The sequence below is a fragment of the Rhineura floridana genome, chromosome 3, assembly GCF_030035675.1.
Source record: "Rhineura floridana isolate rRhiFlo1 chromosome 3, rRhiFlo1.hap2, whole genome shotgun sequence".
Taxonomy (NCBI): Eukaryota; Metazoa; Chordata; class Lepidosauria; order Squamata; family Rhineuridae; genus Rhineura; species Rhineura floridana.
In genome coordinates, this window is record NC_084482.1 from 136,077,453 (window position 1) to 136,092,544 (window position 15,092).

The 15,092-nt window shown below is 40.7% G+C and overlaps 1 protein-coding gene across 5 annotated transcripts in view; it reads left to right on the top strand.

The window, feature by feature from the left end:
* IARS1 (isoleucyl-tRNA synthetase 1) overlaps window positions 1-15,092 on the top strand; it is a 159,600-nt gene that overhangs the window by 55,710 nt on the left and 88,798 nt on the right. For all 5 annotated transcript variants that reach the window (XM_061618077.1, XM_061618075.1, XM_061618079.1 and 2 more), the window contains 4 exons: window positions 1,873-1,968; window positions 3,945-4,067; window positions 4,646-4,737; window positions 11,914-12,012. In XM_061618077.1, the coding sequence (XP_061474061.1) occupies window positions 1,873-1,968; window positions 3,945-4,067; window positions 4,646-4,737; window positions 11,914-12,012 (410 nt within the window). The remainder of the gene's footprint in view (window positions 1-1,872; window positions 1,969-3,944; window positions 4,068-4,645; window positions 4,738-11,913; window positions 12,013-15,092) is intronic.

A 15,092-nucleotide genomic window follows, 5' to 3' on the forward strand; every position in this document is an offset into this window, starting at 1 on the left:
CTTAATTGTGGCAGCAAAATATCTCTTTTTTGCTGCCCTCACCGCTACTATATACCGCTTAGAAGAAGCACTTACCAAAGCATAATTGCATTCGTCAGGAGTCCGCCTCCATCTGCACTCCAGCCTCCTCCTCTCTTGCTTCATCACTCTCAGCTCCGGGGTATACCATGGAGCTGTATGAGCTCTACATCGGAGGGGGCGCGCAGGAGCGATCGTGTCAACAGCCCGAGTCAGCTCCGTATTGATCTTTTTATTATTCTGGGATGTTATTTAAATTGTATTTTGGCATTATGATTGCTTTGTTGTTCTTCTTTAGCTTTACTCTGATTTTTGATACGACCAGTTCATGATCTGTACCGCAGTCTGCTCCTGGTCTTGTTTTTGCAGAAAGTATGGAACTTCTCCATCTTCTACTACCAATTATATAATCAATTAGATTCCTATATTGACCATTTGGTTTACCATTGCCTTCCTCTGAGTTTGGATGCATCTTAGTCTGGTGTCTCAGCTTTGACTATTCCGCCATTGGTGCCCCTGCTAGGATTCTAACCTCTTGGTCTAGACTCCTAACGGCATTGCTCTCAGATTCTTCAACACTGTCAAACCCCCTCACCATGTTAAGGTGTGCATCCTAGAGGGGGCACTGATTCACAGGGTTGCCATAAATCATAATCGACTTGAAGGCGCATAACAACAACAACTCTGAGTGTGGCTTAATAGGATACAATCCATAGTATATAGCGACCCTCAATGTGACAGTAGACTTTTTCCAGGACAGCCAACATTGCGATGTGACTGCAAAAAAGGCAAATGCTATTTTAGGTTGCATTAACAGAAGTATAGTTTTAAAATGGCATGAAGTACTACTTTCCCTCCATTCAGGACTGGTTAGGCCTTATCTTGAGTACTGTGTCAAGTTCTGGACAACACATTTTTAAGAAGGATGCATACATACTGAAACAGGTTCAGAAGAAGGCAACAAGGATGATCAGGGGACTGGAAACAAAGCCCTGTGAGGAGAGACTGAAAGAACTGGGCGTGTTTAGCCTTGAGAAGGCTGAGGGGGAATAATGGGCTCAAGTTACAGGAAGCCAGATTTTGGCTGAACATCAGGAAAAAGTTCATAACAGATAGAACTGTATGACAATGGAACCAATTCCCTAGGGAGGTGGTGGGCTCTCCAACACTGCATTCAAGAGGCTGCCTATTGAATATGCTTTAAGTTGGATTCCTGCATTGAGCAGGGGGTTGACCTCAGTGGCCTTATAGGGCTCTTCGAACTCTGCTATTCTGTGATAACTGTGCTCTGAAGAAAAGTGATTTTTTGTCATCTGGAGTCCTAATGCCGTTGTTTTACGGATCTTCCCATGCCTTGTTTGAGGTGAAGGATTAGGAAAATTGGGGGTATATCATATGCAAATGTATGTGTGCCTCCTTTGCATGTTGGTTCTCTGTGCTGTATCATGTGCATGCCAAAAGCCACATTCCACCATGGTTAGAAAATGGCTGTCTTTGATCTGAAGTGTCCCTCGGTTCTGGAATCTGTAAGACTAAGTTGTCAAAATCATTTTCCCTCAGAGGAAAGCTTTTTCTTCGGTGTTACAGCATCAGCATCATATGCCTCCCTGGGCTCCTGCTGGGAGGAAGGGCAGGATATAAATCAAATAATAAATAAATAATAAATCAGCTACATTGCTGATCTTTGTCTATGTCACAGTTATCTGACTCATCTTGATAGCAATGGTTTTAATGAACAAATTCATATATAATGTTTTAAACCCATTACAATGCTTAAATGTTTCTGGCTTGTTGTATTTTCAATGTCAGTGTTTTATATAGTTTGAAGTAACACCCATATATATTTTGTTCCAGTGGAAACAAAATGGCGCTTTTACTGTAGTGACTGACAACTATGTGAAGGAAGAAGAAGGTACGGGGGTTGTACATCAAGCTCCTTACTTTGGCGCTGTAAGTTTATAGCTGCATATGTATTTTTATGTAGAACATGTTTTGATCTCATCTTAACTGTCTTAATTGAGAGATTCAGAATCCTTTTTGATCCATTAACTTGTCAGGAGCGCATTGCACAAATATTCTTATGGTAAACAATGCATTATAGGCATATCCCGCTTTAACGTTCGCAATGGGACTGGAGAGTATACTTTAAGTGAAAATCTAGTTTAAGTGAAGCAATTGTCTTCACTTGTACTGCACGCAATCACCACTAGATGGCAGCGGCGTCATGCCAATAAAATGTACGTTATTGCAAAGTGCGCGAACGTTAAGCGGAGTATGGGGACGAATGGAGCATGTACGTTATAGCGAGGCAACGTTAAGTGAAGCAACGTTAAGCGGCGTATGCCTGTATTGTATTTATCCATTTCCATTACAATACAGAAACAGTGTCATAATTTATATTGGGACTCTTTTGTTCAGTACATCTTTTGTTCAGTACATTCTTTTCCAAAAAGAAGATGGCCTATCTAGGTCTCCCTAAAAACTATTTTGTGGTAAATCCCAAGGAGAAAAATTACTGCAGTTCAGGTCCCTTATGTGTAGGTGAAGCACATAGGAAGAAGGGGGGGAGGTTGTGGAAAATGTCAGGCTATGGCCTGGTTAGCACATATTTTAAAGCCAAAATATAGCTTAGCACAAACATGCAAGTGTGTGGCTCTCTGTGGACTCTGGAAGAGAGATTGCAGCCTTTGTTCCTCCCCCATCATTATTAGCTACAGTTTGACGTAGCATATCGTCCAAATCCAGGCTTGTGGTTTAGCTCTCGTTAGGCTAACCACAGGCTTTATCCAAGGTTGGTACTATGGTTTATGACTTGTGGTTTATCTGGAAGAGTTAAAGCACAAGCCCAAGTTTGGAAGGTGTACTAAGCCAAACCATGCCTTAGCTCAATGTAGCAACAGAACAAATGGGGATGAGCAAAGTGGCTGCAAGTTCCTGTTTGCAAGTCCACCCGGTACTAAAGCATGATTTGGCTTAGTGTGATGTGTGAACTGGACTGTAAGTCCATGAGAGAGCATGCTTAAAGGGGGAAGGGAACATGCAAGCCTGAGACTTATTCAATGCTTATTCACATAGTGGCAAACATTGGTTTGCTGTTACATCTGAACTAAGCAAGGGGTGCTAACAAAAAGACAAGCTGTGTTACAGCACTTTATGTCAGCTGAGAACGTGGGATTTTTTTTTTTTTTGGTGATGTCATCAAGCAGGCAAAATATTGAAGTTTCATGGCTTCCTATGTAGGAAATTGATTTATATCAACTGAGACCATCTAGCTCAGTATTGTCTACACTGCCCTGTAGTGGGCTTTCCAGGATTTCAGACAGGGGTCTTTTTCCAGCCCTACCTGGAGATGCCTAAGATTAAACCTGGGACCTTTTGTATGCAAAGTATGGGCTCTACCATTCAGCTACAGCCCAGCCCCTGAAATAGAAAGAGGCCCATGTCACCATTACCTTCTCCCTCCCCTGATCCAAACGTAGGAAGCTTCAAATTAAGGTGACAAAACCTTGAAAGTCTTGGGACAGCTCACATCATGTAAATCTCTTGCTTATTCAACTGAACATGGATTTGGTTGGAAAGTATTGTCTCCTGAAGTAATGTGCAGGGACATGAGTTTCTTTCTGTGGTGTGTAATCATTCACACATGCCAGTAACCTGTTGATACTGCAGCCATGAAGTGAAGGACATGCATGCCTGAGCCATCCCTCAATGTGACAAAATGCTTGAGAATTAGCTTCATAACAAAAAATGAACTTGTTTTGAAGAAGCAAAGGGTTTCATAGTGCAAACAGACAATTAAACAAGTCACTGTTGACAAAGTTTCAAAAGCATTTTGGGGGGATGTAGTAGAATTTTGAACTCCAGAAGGTTCTCTTGGAAATCAAAACACAAGCATTTGAATATTTCATTTTGTTCTTCTCTTGTAGGACGACTACAGAGTCTGCATGGATTTTAATATTATTCAGAAAGATTCAATGCCAGTTTGTCCTGTTGATGCCTCTGGTTGTTTCACAGCAGAAGTGACAGACTTTGCTGGACAGTATGTGAAGGTTGGTTGTCTTGAAGAAGCTAAAGAAACACTGTTTCACACAGTAGTCAGAAACTGAAAAGATGTCTGTGTATGCTTTGTTTCCTTTTCCTCCTTTTTGCCATAAATGTCATCCTTTGTGAAAAAGGTGGAATATTCAGAAGTGCACTTTCTACTCCAATGTTACTTCTTTTACTCCTTTGCCTCCTTCTCTCCAAATAAGCCATAATCGAAAGCAAGGTTTGTTCTTGGCTTACCACTCATGGTTTGCTTGGAGGAGAAGGCAGTGACCCCATAACACCATGACAACATAGCAGGACCAGGGGAGGAGCAAAGCAAGCACTGTATTAGCTGAGTAGACTACCTGTTCTTTCACATTAAACCATTGTTTATTTTTAACCATGGCTTAACATAAATGTGCAAACCAGCTCAGCATCTCTGCACTAAGTGCAAGATACTTTATGAATCTTGTGACTACATTGGAAATGGCCATTAGCGTGGAAGTTATTATTTCTTTTTTCTTTTTTTCCCTGAAGCTACCCACCTGAAGTAGTTCTTTGTATGGCTTAATATCATTAAAATATATTTTGCTTTGCTTAGGATGCAGATAAGAACATTATCAGGACCCTAAAAGAACAAGGAAGATTGATCCACACCAGTTCTTACAAGCACAGCTATCCTTTTTGCTGGAGGTATGGAGAAGAATTAATATAATATTATCTAAAGAAAGCATTTTGACTGCTAACTTATTCTTGAAAAAGATGCTCTGCTTAAATTAAGTGTCCAGCAAGTAAAAGAGAAGTTATGCAATTAGGCAAGTTGTATTCAAAACTATCTTATCTGTAAGTATAATTCTGTAATTAAACTGGGTGTGTCTAATTTGCCACAACAGTAAACAGCTAATTATTTGCAGAAGAGTGGAAACTATTTCTACTGACTTTTTCCTGATTCTCCCATCTCATCCTTAAATCCCCAAACTTGCCTAAGGGTTGCACTCAGTGGGGAGGCGGCGGCAGATACTTCTTTTTCCTTTTGCGTCTTTTTGCTTGTACTGTATTGATTTCCACCCTTAGTGACGCAATCACTATATATTCCCTATAGAATAAATTATTTTTATTTAGTTGGTACAATAGCTAGTGTTGGCTGTGAAATTGGCTCTTTTTGGATTAACGGTTGGCTTATTGCTACTTTGAAGAAGCAACCACAGTTCAATGATTGACCACATGCTTTGCATGTAGAAGGTCCCAGATTCAGTGGTCTGGCTGTAGTGGTCCTTGCCCTGATAATGTTCCAGTTAGACTATTGTTATGTTGTCTGTGGGAGCTACTCTATGGTTGAGAACATGGGTGTCTGCAGCAGGGGTAGGGAATGGGTCAGTTGCCTCCCTGGGCTTGAACCATAATTCCCAGATTCCCAGCTTTCATTTTTTTAAAAAAAAGTTCCTAGCATTTGTGGAACCTGAAATGTACAATTAAAAAAATAAATTAAATTTATATCCTGCCCTTCCTCCCAGAAGGATTCCAGGGTGGCAAAGCAAAACATGGCTAGCATTATTCCCATTTTTAAAATAAATTAGTGAGCTTCCCCTTTCAGTGTTTTACTTTGCCCCCCCTCCCTGAAATATTCCTGCGGACACCCATAGTCCAGAAGCTGCAGCTAGTGCACAATCCAGAGTTTGCCAGAGTTGAATGGTGTACTAAAGAGATCTTACACCTGTCCTGTGGAACTGCACTAGCTGCCTATCTGCTATTGTTATAACTGGACTTAAGTTAATATTTCTAATGCTAGCATTGGGTTCAGAAAGATTAAAGTTGAATTAAACAATATAGCAATGAATGTATAAACATATCCTCTGTTATATAGTTCAAACCAATGAAATCTTATGTATCAATTTATTTTGTCCTTTTGAAATTTCAGAAAAGGTATGAAAACTCTTCCTGTGAAGTTATATATCTTCATAAGCATGTCTGAATTTGTGTTCAAATATAATCTGTCTAAGATCTTTAAAAAGAAGAATTAATCAGTTTTATTAAATCTCCCTTACACCAAAATATCTACAATTGGCTAGGCCTGGGAGACACTTTCATAGCCAAAGACGCTGTGTGTGTGTGCGTGTGTGTGCGTGTGTGTGCATGCGCTCTCTCTTTTAAAACTTTTAGGCAGAGCTGTAGAAAGTAAAAGAATTGCCCCAAACTGCTGAGGTAGTACAATTGATCTCTTTTGCTCAGTTTAATTCTGTTTTTCAACATGCTGAACAGAGTGACATCTGTTAATATCAAAATGTTGCGAGAGATGTTGATGAGTACATTGGGGCCTTTTACACATGCATGTTCTCTCTCTTCCTTCTTCTTTCTATCCTGTACATATTCTTCCTTTGTCAGACTTAACTGCAGTTTAGTGTTTGCTCTGCATTGATATTTAACCAGGCACCCTCTTGATCAGGCTATGCAAATCTCCTCCACGCCCTGGTTTCAAATTCTGGTTGACATGGAACTCCTGCAGGGAACCAGAGTTGCACCAGTATTAGGCATGGGACAAACCATGAAACTAAGCTTCTTTTCATATGGCTTTGGTGCTTGTGTTCTCTTTAGGTTTCCCATGTGCTCACAAGAGAGACTGCTAACTTCCTGACAATCTTTAGCTTCAGATTACATAGAATTACATGTTGGGATTGAGGGGATGCAGATAATATTTTTGCTTTTGTTGTGTAGTGCTTCAAAAGCAAGCTGTCTTCCCCCTTTCAGTCATTTTATTATATTCTAAACAATAAATTTTGATTCTTACTTGGTATTGAAAAATATATTTTCAATATAATTTCAGCAGTTTAAATCTGAAAAGCTCAGTAAATATTTCATGGCATCTTAAAATATTGCACTTGGGAGTCCTTAAGCAGGCAAAGTCCTTGCATTGTCTTTAATATAAGAGGTTGATGGTGAAAACTAAGTTTAGGGACATAGGAAGCTGCCTTATACTATGTCAGATCATTGTTCCATCTAGTCCAGTATTCTTTACACTGACTTGGAGTTGACACTACCTGCAGATGCCAGGGTTTGAACCTGGAACCTTTTGCATGCAAAGCATGTGCTCTGTCACTGAATTATAACCTTTCTTTATGTTATACTTTATTTCTATGCCAGCTTTTTGACAAAAAGGCTCCCAAGGCAACTCACAAAGAATATACACAAATACAAAATACAAGTAAGAGAAAAATACAAATTACAAAAAATTAAGGCAATGAAAACCTAACTTTGAAAAAGCCACCTAAAAGCTAAATATATTCTTCTTCCTAGCAAAGGGCAGTCCCCGGAAAGATGTAAAAACGAGCAGGGGTGAGGGGGCAAGGCAGGTAGAAAAAGCTTGCCCCTTGATGGTCCCAGCAAAGTCTCATCCCTGCATCTTTATGTATTATTAAAGCTTTTAATTTCGTGTTTGTTATGGGGCAAAGTAAACATTTCAAGGAACATAAATTTATAGTGTGAAAAGTGTCCTCTGTGATTCTCCTTATTTGACCTGTGATTCAGTAAGTGTATTCTTAAATTCTTTGCTAGGTGGGTTTTAAATAAAAGGCTTCCCGCTTTTTACAGACTGAATGGTGATCCTCACATATGCTGATAACTGTCCTCTTTCCCTTCGTGGTTGCTTTCAATGAGTTAGTGCTGATAATCCTATCCTATTAAAGAATGCTGTTCTGGTTCATGAGTGGATTTTCTTTCTCTCACTTGCATCATTTTGAGTTCTTAAAATCTTTTGGGCTCTACCCACAATAATAATCTGGAAATCGATAGCTGCTGACTTTCATACTCTTTCATACTCTGACCTCTATACTCATGCTTTTTTTGTACTAAATCGAGGTTTTTGCTTCCACTATCAAATCATCAATCTGCCGCCCAGCGGAGCTCTTCAGAATTGTCCGGGGGCTACTACACTCTGGCCCCAGGCACATGGTAGAACCATCTGAGGCCCGCTGTAATGAATTTGCTAGACACTTCCAGGATAAAATCTTTAGCATCTGCCAGGACTTAGACTCCAGTGTTATAGCAGGTGAATCAAGTGAGGTACCCAGAGCACAACCTTGTCCCGATTTCTTGGATGAGTTTTAGTTGGTACAGCTTGAGGACTGACAAGGTGCTTGGACAGGTTCGTGCAACACTTCTGTGCTGGATCTCTTGGCTGATAAAAGCTGGCAGGGATGGAACAGCTGGCTGGGCCAGGGAAGTGATTAATGCCTCTCTGCAAGAGGGGGTGGTCCCTGGCTTCCTGAAAGAGGCAGTAGTGAGACCACTCCTGAAGAGACCCTCCCTGGACCCAGAAAATCTTAATAACTATACGCTGGTGGCAAATGTTCCATTCCTGGGCAAGGTCCTTGAACGAGTGGTTGTGGGCCACCTCCAGACACTCTTGGATGAGACTGGTTATCTGGATCCATTTCAGTCAGGTTTCAGGCCTGGTTTTGGCACGAAAACAGCCTTGGTCGCCCTGTATGATGACCTTTGTTGGGAGAGAGACAGGGGGAGTGTGACTCTGTTGATTCTTCTTGATCTCTCAGCGGCTTTTGATACCATCAACCATGGTATCCTTCTGGGAAGACTGGCTGAGTTGGGAGTGGGAGGTACTGCATTATGGTGGTTCCACTCCTACTTGGCATGTCGCCTCCAGAAGGTGGTGCTTGGGGAACATTATTCGGCACCCTGGACTCTCCCGTATGAGGTTCTGCAGGGGTCAGTTCTGTCCCCCATGCTGTTCGACATCTACATGAAACCATTAGGTGCAGTCATCCAGAGCTTTGGAGTGCGTTGCCATCAGTATGGTGATGACACACAGCTCTATTTCTCCTTTTCATCTTCGTCAGGTGAGGCTGTCAGTGTGCTGAACACCGATGCCTGGCTGCGACAATGGACTGGATGAGGGCTAATAAACTGAGGCTCAATCCAGACAAGACTGAGATGCTGCTAGTGGGTGGTTCTTCTGACCAGATGGTGGATGTCCAACCTGTCCTGGATGGGGTTGCACTCCCCTGAAGGAGCAGATTCGTAGCTTGGGGGTTTTCCTAGAACCATCTCTGTCACTTGAGGTTCAGGTAGCCTCGGTGGCACGAAGTGCCTTCTATCAACTTCGGTTGGTGGCCCAGCTACACCCCTATCTGGACAGGGATAACCTGGCTTCAGTTGTCCATGCTCTGGTAACCTCCAAGTTAGATTACGCAATGCACTCTACGTGGGGCTACCTTTGAAGATGGTTCGACCTTACAAGACGGTTTGGCCTTCCACAATACCTGATGGAACGCCTCTCCTGATACGAACCCACCCGTACACTATGCTCAACATCAAAGGCCCTCTTCCGGGTGCCTACTCGGAGGGAAGCTGGGAGTCTGGCAACAAGGGGCGAGGCCCTTCTCAGTGGTGGCCCCCAAATTGTGGAATGATCATTCTGACAAGGTGCACCTGGTGCCAACACTGTTATCTTTTGGGCGCAGGTCAAGACTTTCCTCTTCTTCCAGGCATTTTAGCATGTCTTTTTAAATTGTTTTAAATTTTTAAATTGTGTTTTAAATTGTTTTTAAAAGATGTGTTTTAAATTTGTATATTTGTTTTTAATGTTTTTAGTTACTGTAAACCGCCCAGAGAGCTTCGGCTATGGGTCGGTGTCTCTCTCTCTCTCTCTCTCTCTCTCTCTGTGTGTGTAAAAATATAAAATATGAATGAATGCATGTATGCATGCTCCTAATCTTTTTGGTTAGTAGATTCTCTTCCATTGCCATGAATGAAATCTATTTAAGTCACCATATCAATCAAATTGCTTGTCCTTTTCTTTTATGAAAAGGAAGATCATTCTCTTTTCTCTCCGCTTTCCACTGTATCCATGAGAAGCCTGTATACAGTTATTAAACTCTTATCCCTGTTGATGCTGAAGAGTTTATTCAGTTTGACTTGATGCAGGTTGCAATCCTTTGTCTTGATCATTGCTAAAGTGCTACGTTTGCTGCGCAAATCTTAACCTCTAATGGTGTTTTTAATACTTGTTGCCCCAATAATTATTTTGGAAAAGAAGACTTTTGGACTTCGTTAACTTAGTGTTCTGCTGTAAAGAAGGTTGCCTCTTATCCTCTACCACCCAGTTCCTCTTCTTTAGGCTAGTGCCTAGTGTGACTAGACAGATTTTGTTGTGTGGATTTTAAACAAATAGTTTTCCTTATCAATCATGTTTATAATTTATATTAACATAGGACAAATTGTTAAAGTTTTTAAAGACTCATAACTTAAGTCTGATATGACATACAGAGGATTATTTCACTAGAATATTTGTGGAAAAGGCCTTCTTTGCAAAAATTACAAGGATTCCAAAATTAGTTTGAAATTATCAGTTCAGATGGAGAGTTGTTGTAGCCCACATGGAGAGAAGACAAGAATCCCATCTAGGTAAGGGGAGGGCTTGGCTGGTTGTTGGGAACCTTTGAAGCACTGTGCACAGCAAGAACCCGGTGCTAAGCAGGATTGCCCTCTCTGCACATTGGCTGAGGTGAAGGGAGGGCGATTTTGCTTGGTCCGGATGCATGCGAGAGATCCTTCAAAGCACTGCTAAAAGCAAGGCTTTTTTTCTTTGTTTCAGCAGCGGTTTCACTGCAAAGGAGTTTGCAGTGAAACCACTACTGAAACAAAGGAAAAAAAGATTGCTTTTAGCAGCACCTTAATGCCTGCTATATGCTTTGAAGTCCCTAATTTTGAGATTTCAAAGGACAAAAAACCCTGACATTATTTGTGATGCCAGTTGATTGACAGTTAGGTGGCTCTGCCCACCTCTGAAATTTGGCCTGCGAGGCAGATTCTGATAAAGATCTGGCCTATGAACCAAAAAGGTTCCCCACCCCTGCACTAAGTCATAGTTTGGCTTGCTGTGTAGTGTGAAACAGGTCACACAGTGAACTGGTTCAGAGGACTACCAAATCATAGTTTGGCATTACATGATTGAGCCTGAGGCTTGTGCATCCTGATTCAATTAATTGCATGAAAGAAGACATTTCCTGTTCCATCCAAAGCAGCAAACAATGGCATGCACCTGCCCCCCAATTCAGGACTGTAAACCAATATTTGAAGCCAGTTCATAACCATGGTTTATGCTTGTCCTCCAAGCCAGGATTGCAAGCCAGTTTCAGACTGCAGTGTGCAATACTAGCTTGAAGGGCAACTTCATGCTAACATTTGCTGATTCAGATGGAATGGGAAACTACAGATTGCACTAAAGAAGTAGTACCAAACTGGATTGGAAGTGCACAAAGGCAGGAGGGAACATGCAAGTCTGGGGTTCATTAAAACTGCCAAACCATGTTTTGCTTCTATATTGAGACTCGGATCTCAGCCAATGAGCTCCGCATTTATATAGTTGCACTTCAAGCCTCGTTAATTAAAAAATGATTTAACAACAGCTTAACAGAACTGTCTAGACATTAGAAGTAACACACTTGGATGATTTTTAAATTTAAACCATGGCACAGTGAAGAGCTATATCAAATTTTAGAAATGTACCATTCATTTATTAACACCTGACATGGAAAAAATGTTGGATGTTGATCTTGTATTTTGAAAGCATTGGAACATATTGAATATTAATGAAACTAATGAAAAGTTTGGTCATTTTGCGTTATGAATAATAACTGCTATATAGATTTTGGTGAAACAGTCTGATATATAGGAGTTCTGTATTAGTTGCCAATTCAGTTAGACTCTGGAAGTGAGCAGTAAAGTCATGCTTCAAGTAAAACCCATGAGAATGTTACTACTAATTTAAAGGAGTGAATTGCAACCAAAGTTGGTGCATCAAATATTGTGTAATAGCTACAGAATATGCCTAATTCTCCATATAATTTATTTTAGGTCAGATACTCCTCTAATATACAAAGCTGTGCCAAGCTGGTTCGTTCGTGTGGAGCACATGGTGGAGAGGTTGTTGGAAAATAATGCCCAATGCTACTGGTAATCTAGAGTTTTCTTTAATTTTGTAGTTTAATGATTGACTTGCAGCTATTTCCCCCCCTGCACTCTACGACTATGGAGCTGCAGCTCCACTCCAACAATGCTTCATTCTGATATTCTAAAGCTACTTCTTGTCCCAGTAGGTGTTACACTTCTCAGATGACTCAAAGGTGGCCTGCACTTGCCCTGACTGTATGAATAGTTTAATATGGCTTATTCTGTTATGTTGAAGCTGGGGAAGGTGTTCTGCTTAAGAAATTAAGAGCGATTTCAGAAGAGTAAAGGGGAAATTGGCATGGGAATGATTTGGGTTTTGTCAGAGTAGCTAGAGCAGTCGAAACCCTGTCTTTAAATGAATGCATTTCAGTGGGGGAACTGATGGGTTTCCACTCTACCTTCCCACTGTATGAAGGATTCTACAAAACGATAAGTTCTAGGTTTTTTTCTGAAATTACAATTCTGAGGTTCTGAGACTACAATGTAATGTTACGTCTGCTCTCCTCTCCCCTTCCCTTCCCTTCCGTTGTGTGCCTCTTGAATTTAAGGTGGGTTGCAAAGGATAAAAAAATTATTTGTAGACCAGCTTGAACACAGATGTTGCAACTCACTTATGACAGGGTTTTGCTGCATTCAGGAGTTCTGATTGGGAGCTCCTGGATGGAACCAATCCCAGCAGGTCTTGAATTTGGTGCTAAATTTAAAAGGCACCAAGGAACTTGCCAAAGAACAAATGGAAGTGCACTTGAAGGTTCCCAATTGTTACTTTGCTAACACGCCTTTACCTACCCACATCTGATGTCGCATCTGATGTCAGGGTGGGGCAGGTGACTGTGGTTTGGGGAAAAACTCTGTCACAGGCCTAATCTGGCTGATGGTGGGAGTTCACCACTGTTGCATTAAACCATAGTTAAAAACAAACCATTGGTTTAATGTAAACATGCAGTGCGCTCATTGTATGTTGCTGAAAAGTTTTCACTCTGCTTCTCACCTCCTCTTGCTGTTGCTGATGACATGTTGCTAGGAAACAAGCCAGAGTTTGCCTTGTGATATCCTAACTTATTCTTGCGGTTTTGTTTCTTTCCAAATTATGAACAGTAAGCAAGGTTTGTTCTTAGTTTACTGCTAGATTGTTTGTGGCAAGCAAACAGTGAGTACAGGTCCAGACTCTGGCTTGTTCCTTAGCAGTGTGGCAGTAGTAGGAACTGGGGAGGAGCAGGAAAAGAACGTTTCAGCAGCATGCACTAGAGTGCTGCACATTCACATTAAAACAATGTTGTTCAGTCTTGGGTCCCCAGTTGTTGTACTACAACTCCTATCATCCTCAGCCAGTTTAGTCAGTGGTCAGGAATGATTAGTTGTAGTCCAACAACATTTGGGAGCCCAAGGTTGAAGAACACTGAATTAAAACATAGTTTGTTTTTAACTCTGGATTTCAACTTTGGATTAATGTGATGTGTGAACTGGCCCAGCTGCTAAGTAAACTTCATCAGGATGGTTCCTTTTCATTTCTTTGAAGATCATACCAGAAATGGTTGTTGCATCTCATTATTATTGTTGCTCCTCCTTGTTGCAGGAAGCTGTTGCTATTCAGTCAGCTACTATCCATGTAAAATTCCTATAAGTTGTCCAACATATTGTTCTAGGATTGGTTGTCAATTTCCCTAAGTCGGTGTAGACATTTGCCAGTTCAGCTCTTCTCTGACCTTTGACTGAACAAGGAGTCTGAATTCCAGCTCTTCTATTGATAGATGGAGATCTGTTTTTCCAAATGTTTCCTCTCTTTACTTTTGATTTGTTTACCTGTCAGTCAAGGGCATGTGTGTGCTGTCAAGTGAATTTGGTCTTTGTCTTATATGTGAAGCCCACAGAGCTGAATTCTAGACTTAAGTAAGCCCAGTAACACTGTTCTTGGCAACCCTTGTGTGTTAGAATAACCTTTTCCACCTCTTCTACAATTCATGATACAATGGAAAAAAACATGTACTGTTTATCAAGGATGACAGAAAGAAATGTATACAACTGAGCGTTTTAACATATATTCTTCAGCCTATGACTTACATAATATGGTAAACATCTGAGAGCTCTTTTCCCTTAAGATTTGGGAGCTTGATAAATGCAACAGCATTTCAGGGGCAAATTGCTTTTTTGCTGTTATCGTTTCTTGGGGGAAAAGCTAAAAAAACCCACAGGCTTTTCTGCAGTACTGTTAACATGAATAATTTTTTGTAGTAATCTATTTTTTTAATGTAAGCTAAATTTAAATAGATCTTTTATGTAAGTTTCCGTAAATGCTTCCAGTATGATTTTCTGGCTTGAGGTAAGCAAATGAATGGTTCAAGTTTTATACAAGCTCCATAACTAGCAAGTGTAGTCTTTGGTACTTAGTGCTGAGAGTTGCTAATGATCTTATGGGAAAATAGTTGTAGACTTGAGATATTTGTCTACTATGCTAATTGTTGTCTGCTGCAAGCTTTTACTATCTTGAAAATATACATACAAAATATGCAAATGAATGTTTATTATTCTGTGGAAGCAAATTATGTCTCTGCAGAAAAGGTGGTAATCAAGCTTTTAATTAACCAGCTTCTGGTTTTTTTCCTTAAGGGATGATATTTGCAGATAAACATTTCAGCTGCCTTTCCCAACCTGGTGTTCTCCAGATGATGTTGGATTCAAATTCTCATTCACCCCAGCCAGCATAGCCAATGGTCAGAGAGTCCAACAACATTTGAGACTGGACAAGGCTGCTTTGTAGTGTAACATTTTTCACATATTTTGGCCATTGTTTGATTTCTGCTTATTCCTTTTAGTACTAGTTTTAAGTCATACTTAGGGTAAGGTGGCACAGTACCGACAGTCATACTAGAAAGAGTTCAGCAAGAGACCTATGGAGGTTTTAGTTGTGTGCAGTTAAGGGTGAAACCACATGTTACGAGGAAAACATAAGATTATCAAACCTATCTTGTCTTAGTAAAGCAAATGTAATAGCAGGTAGAGGGCAATTTAAAGAGAGAACCAGTCCCTACTGGAGCATTTAATCCTTCTCCCTGCCAGTTGTTTCCTGTAATGGATTTGGACAT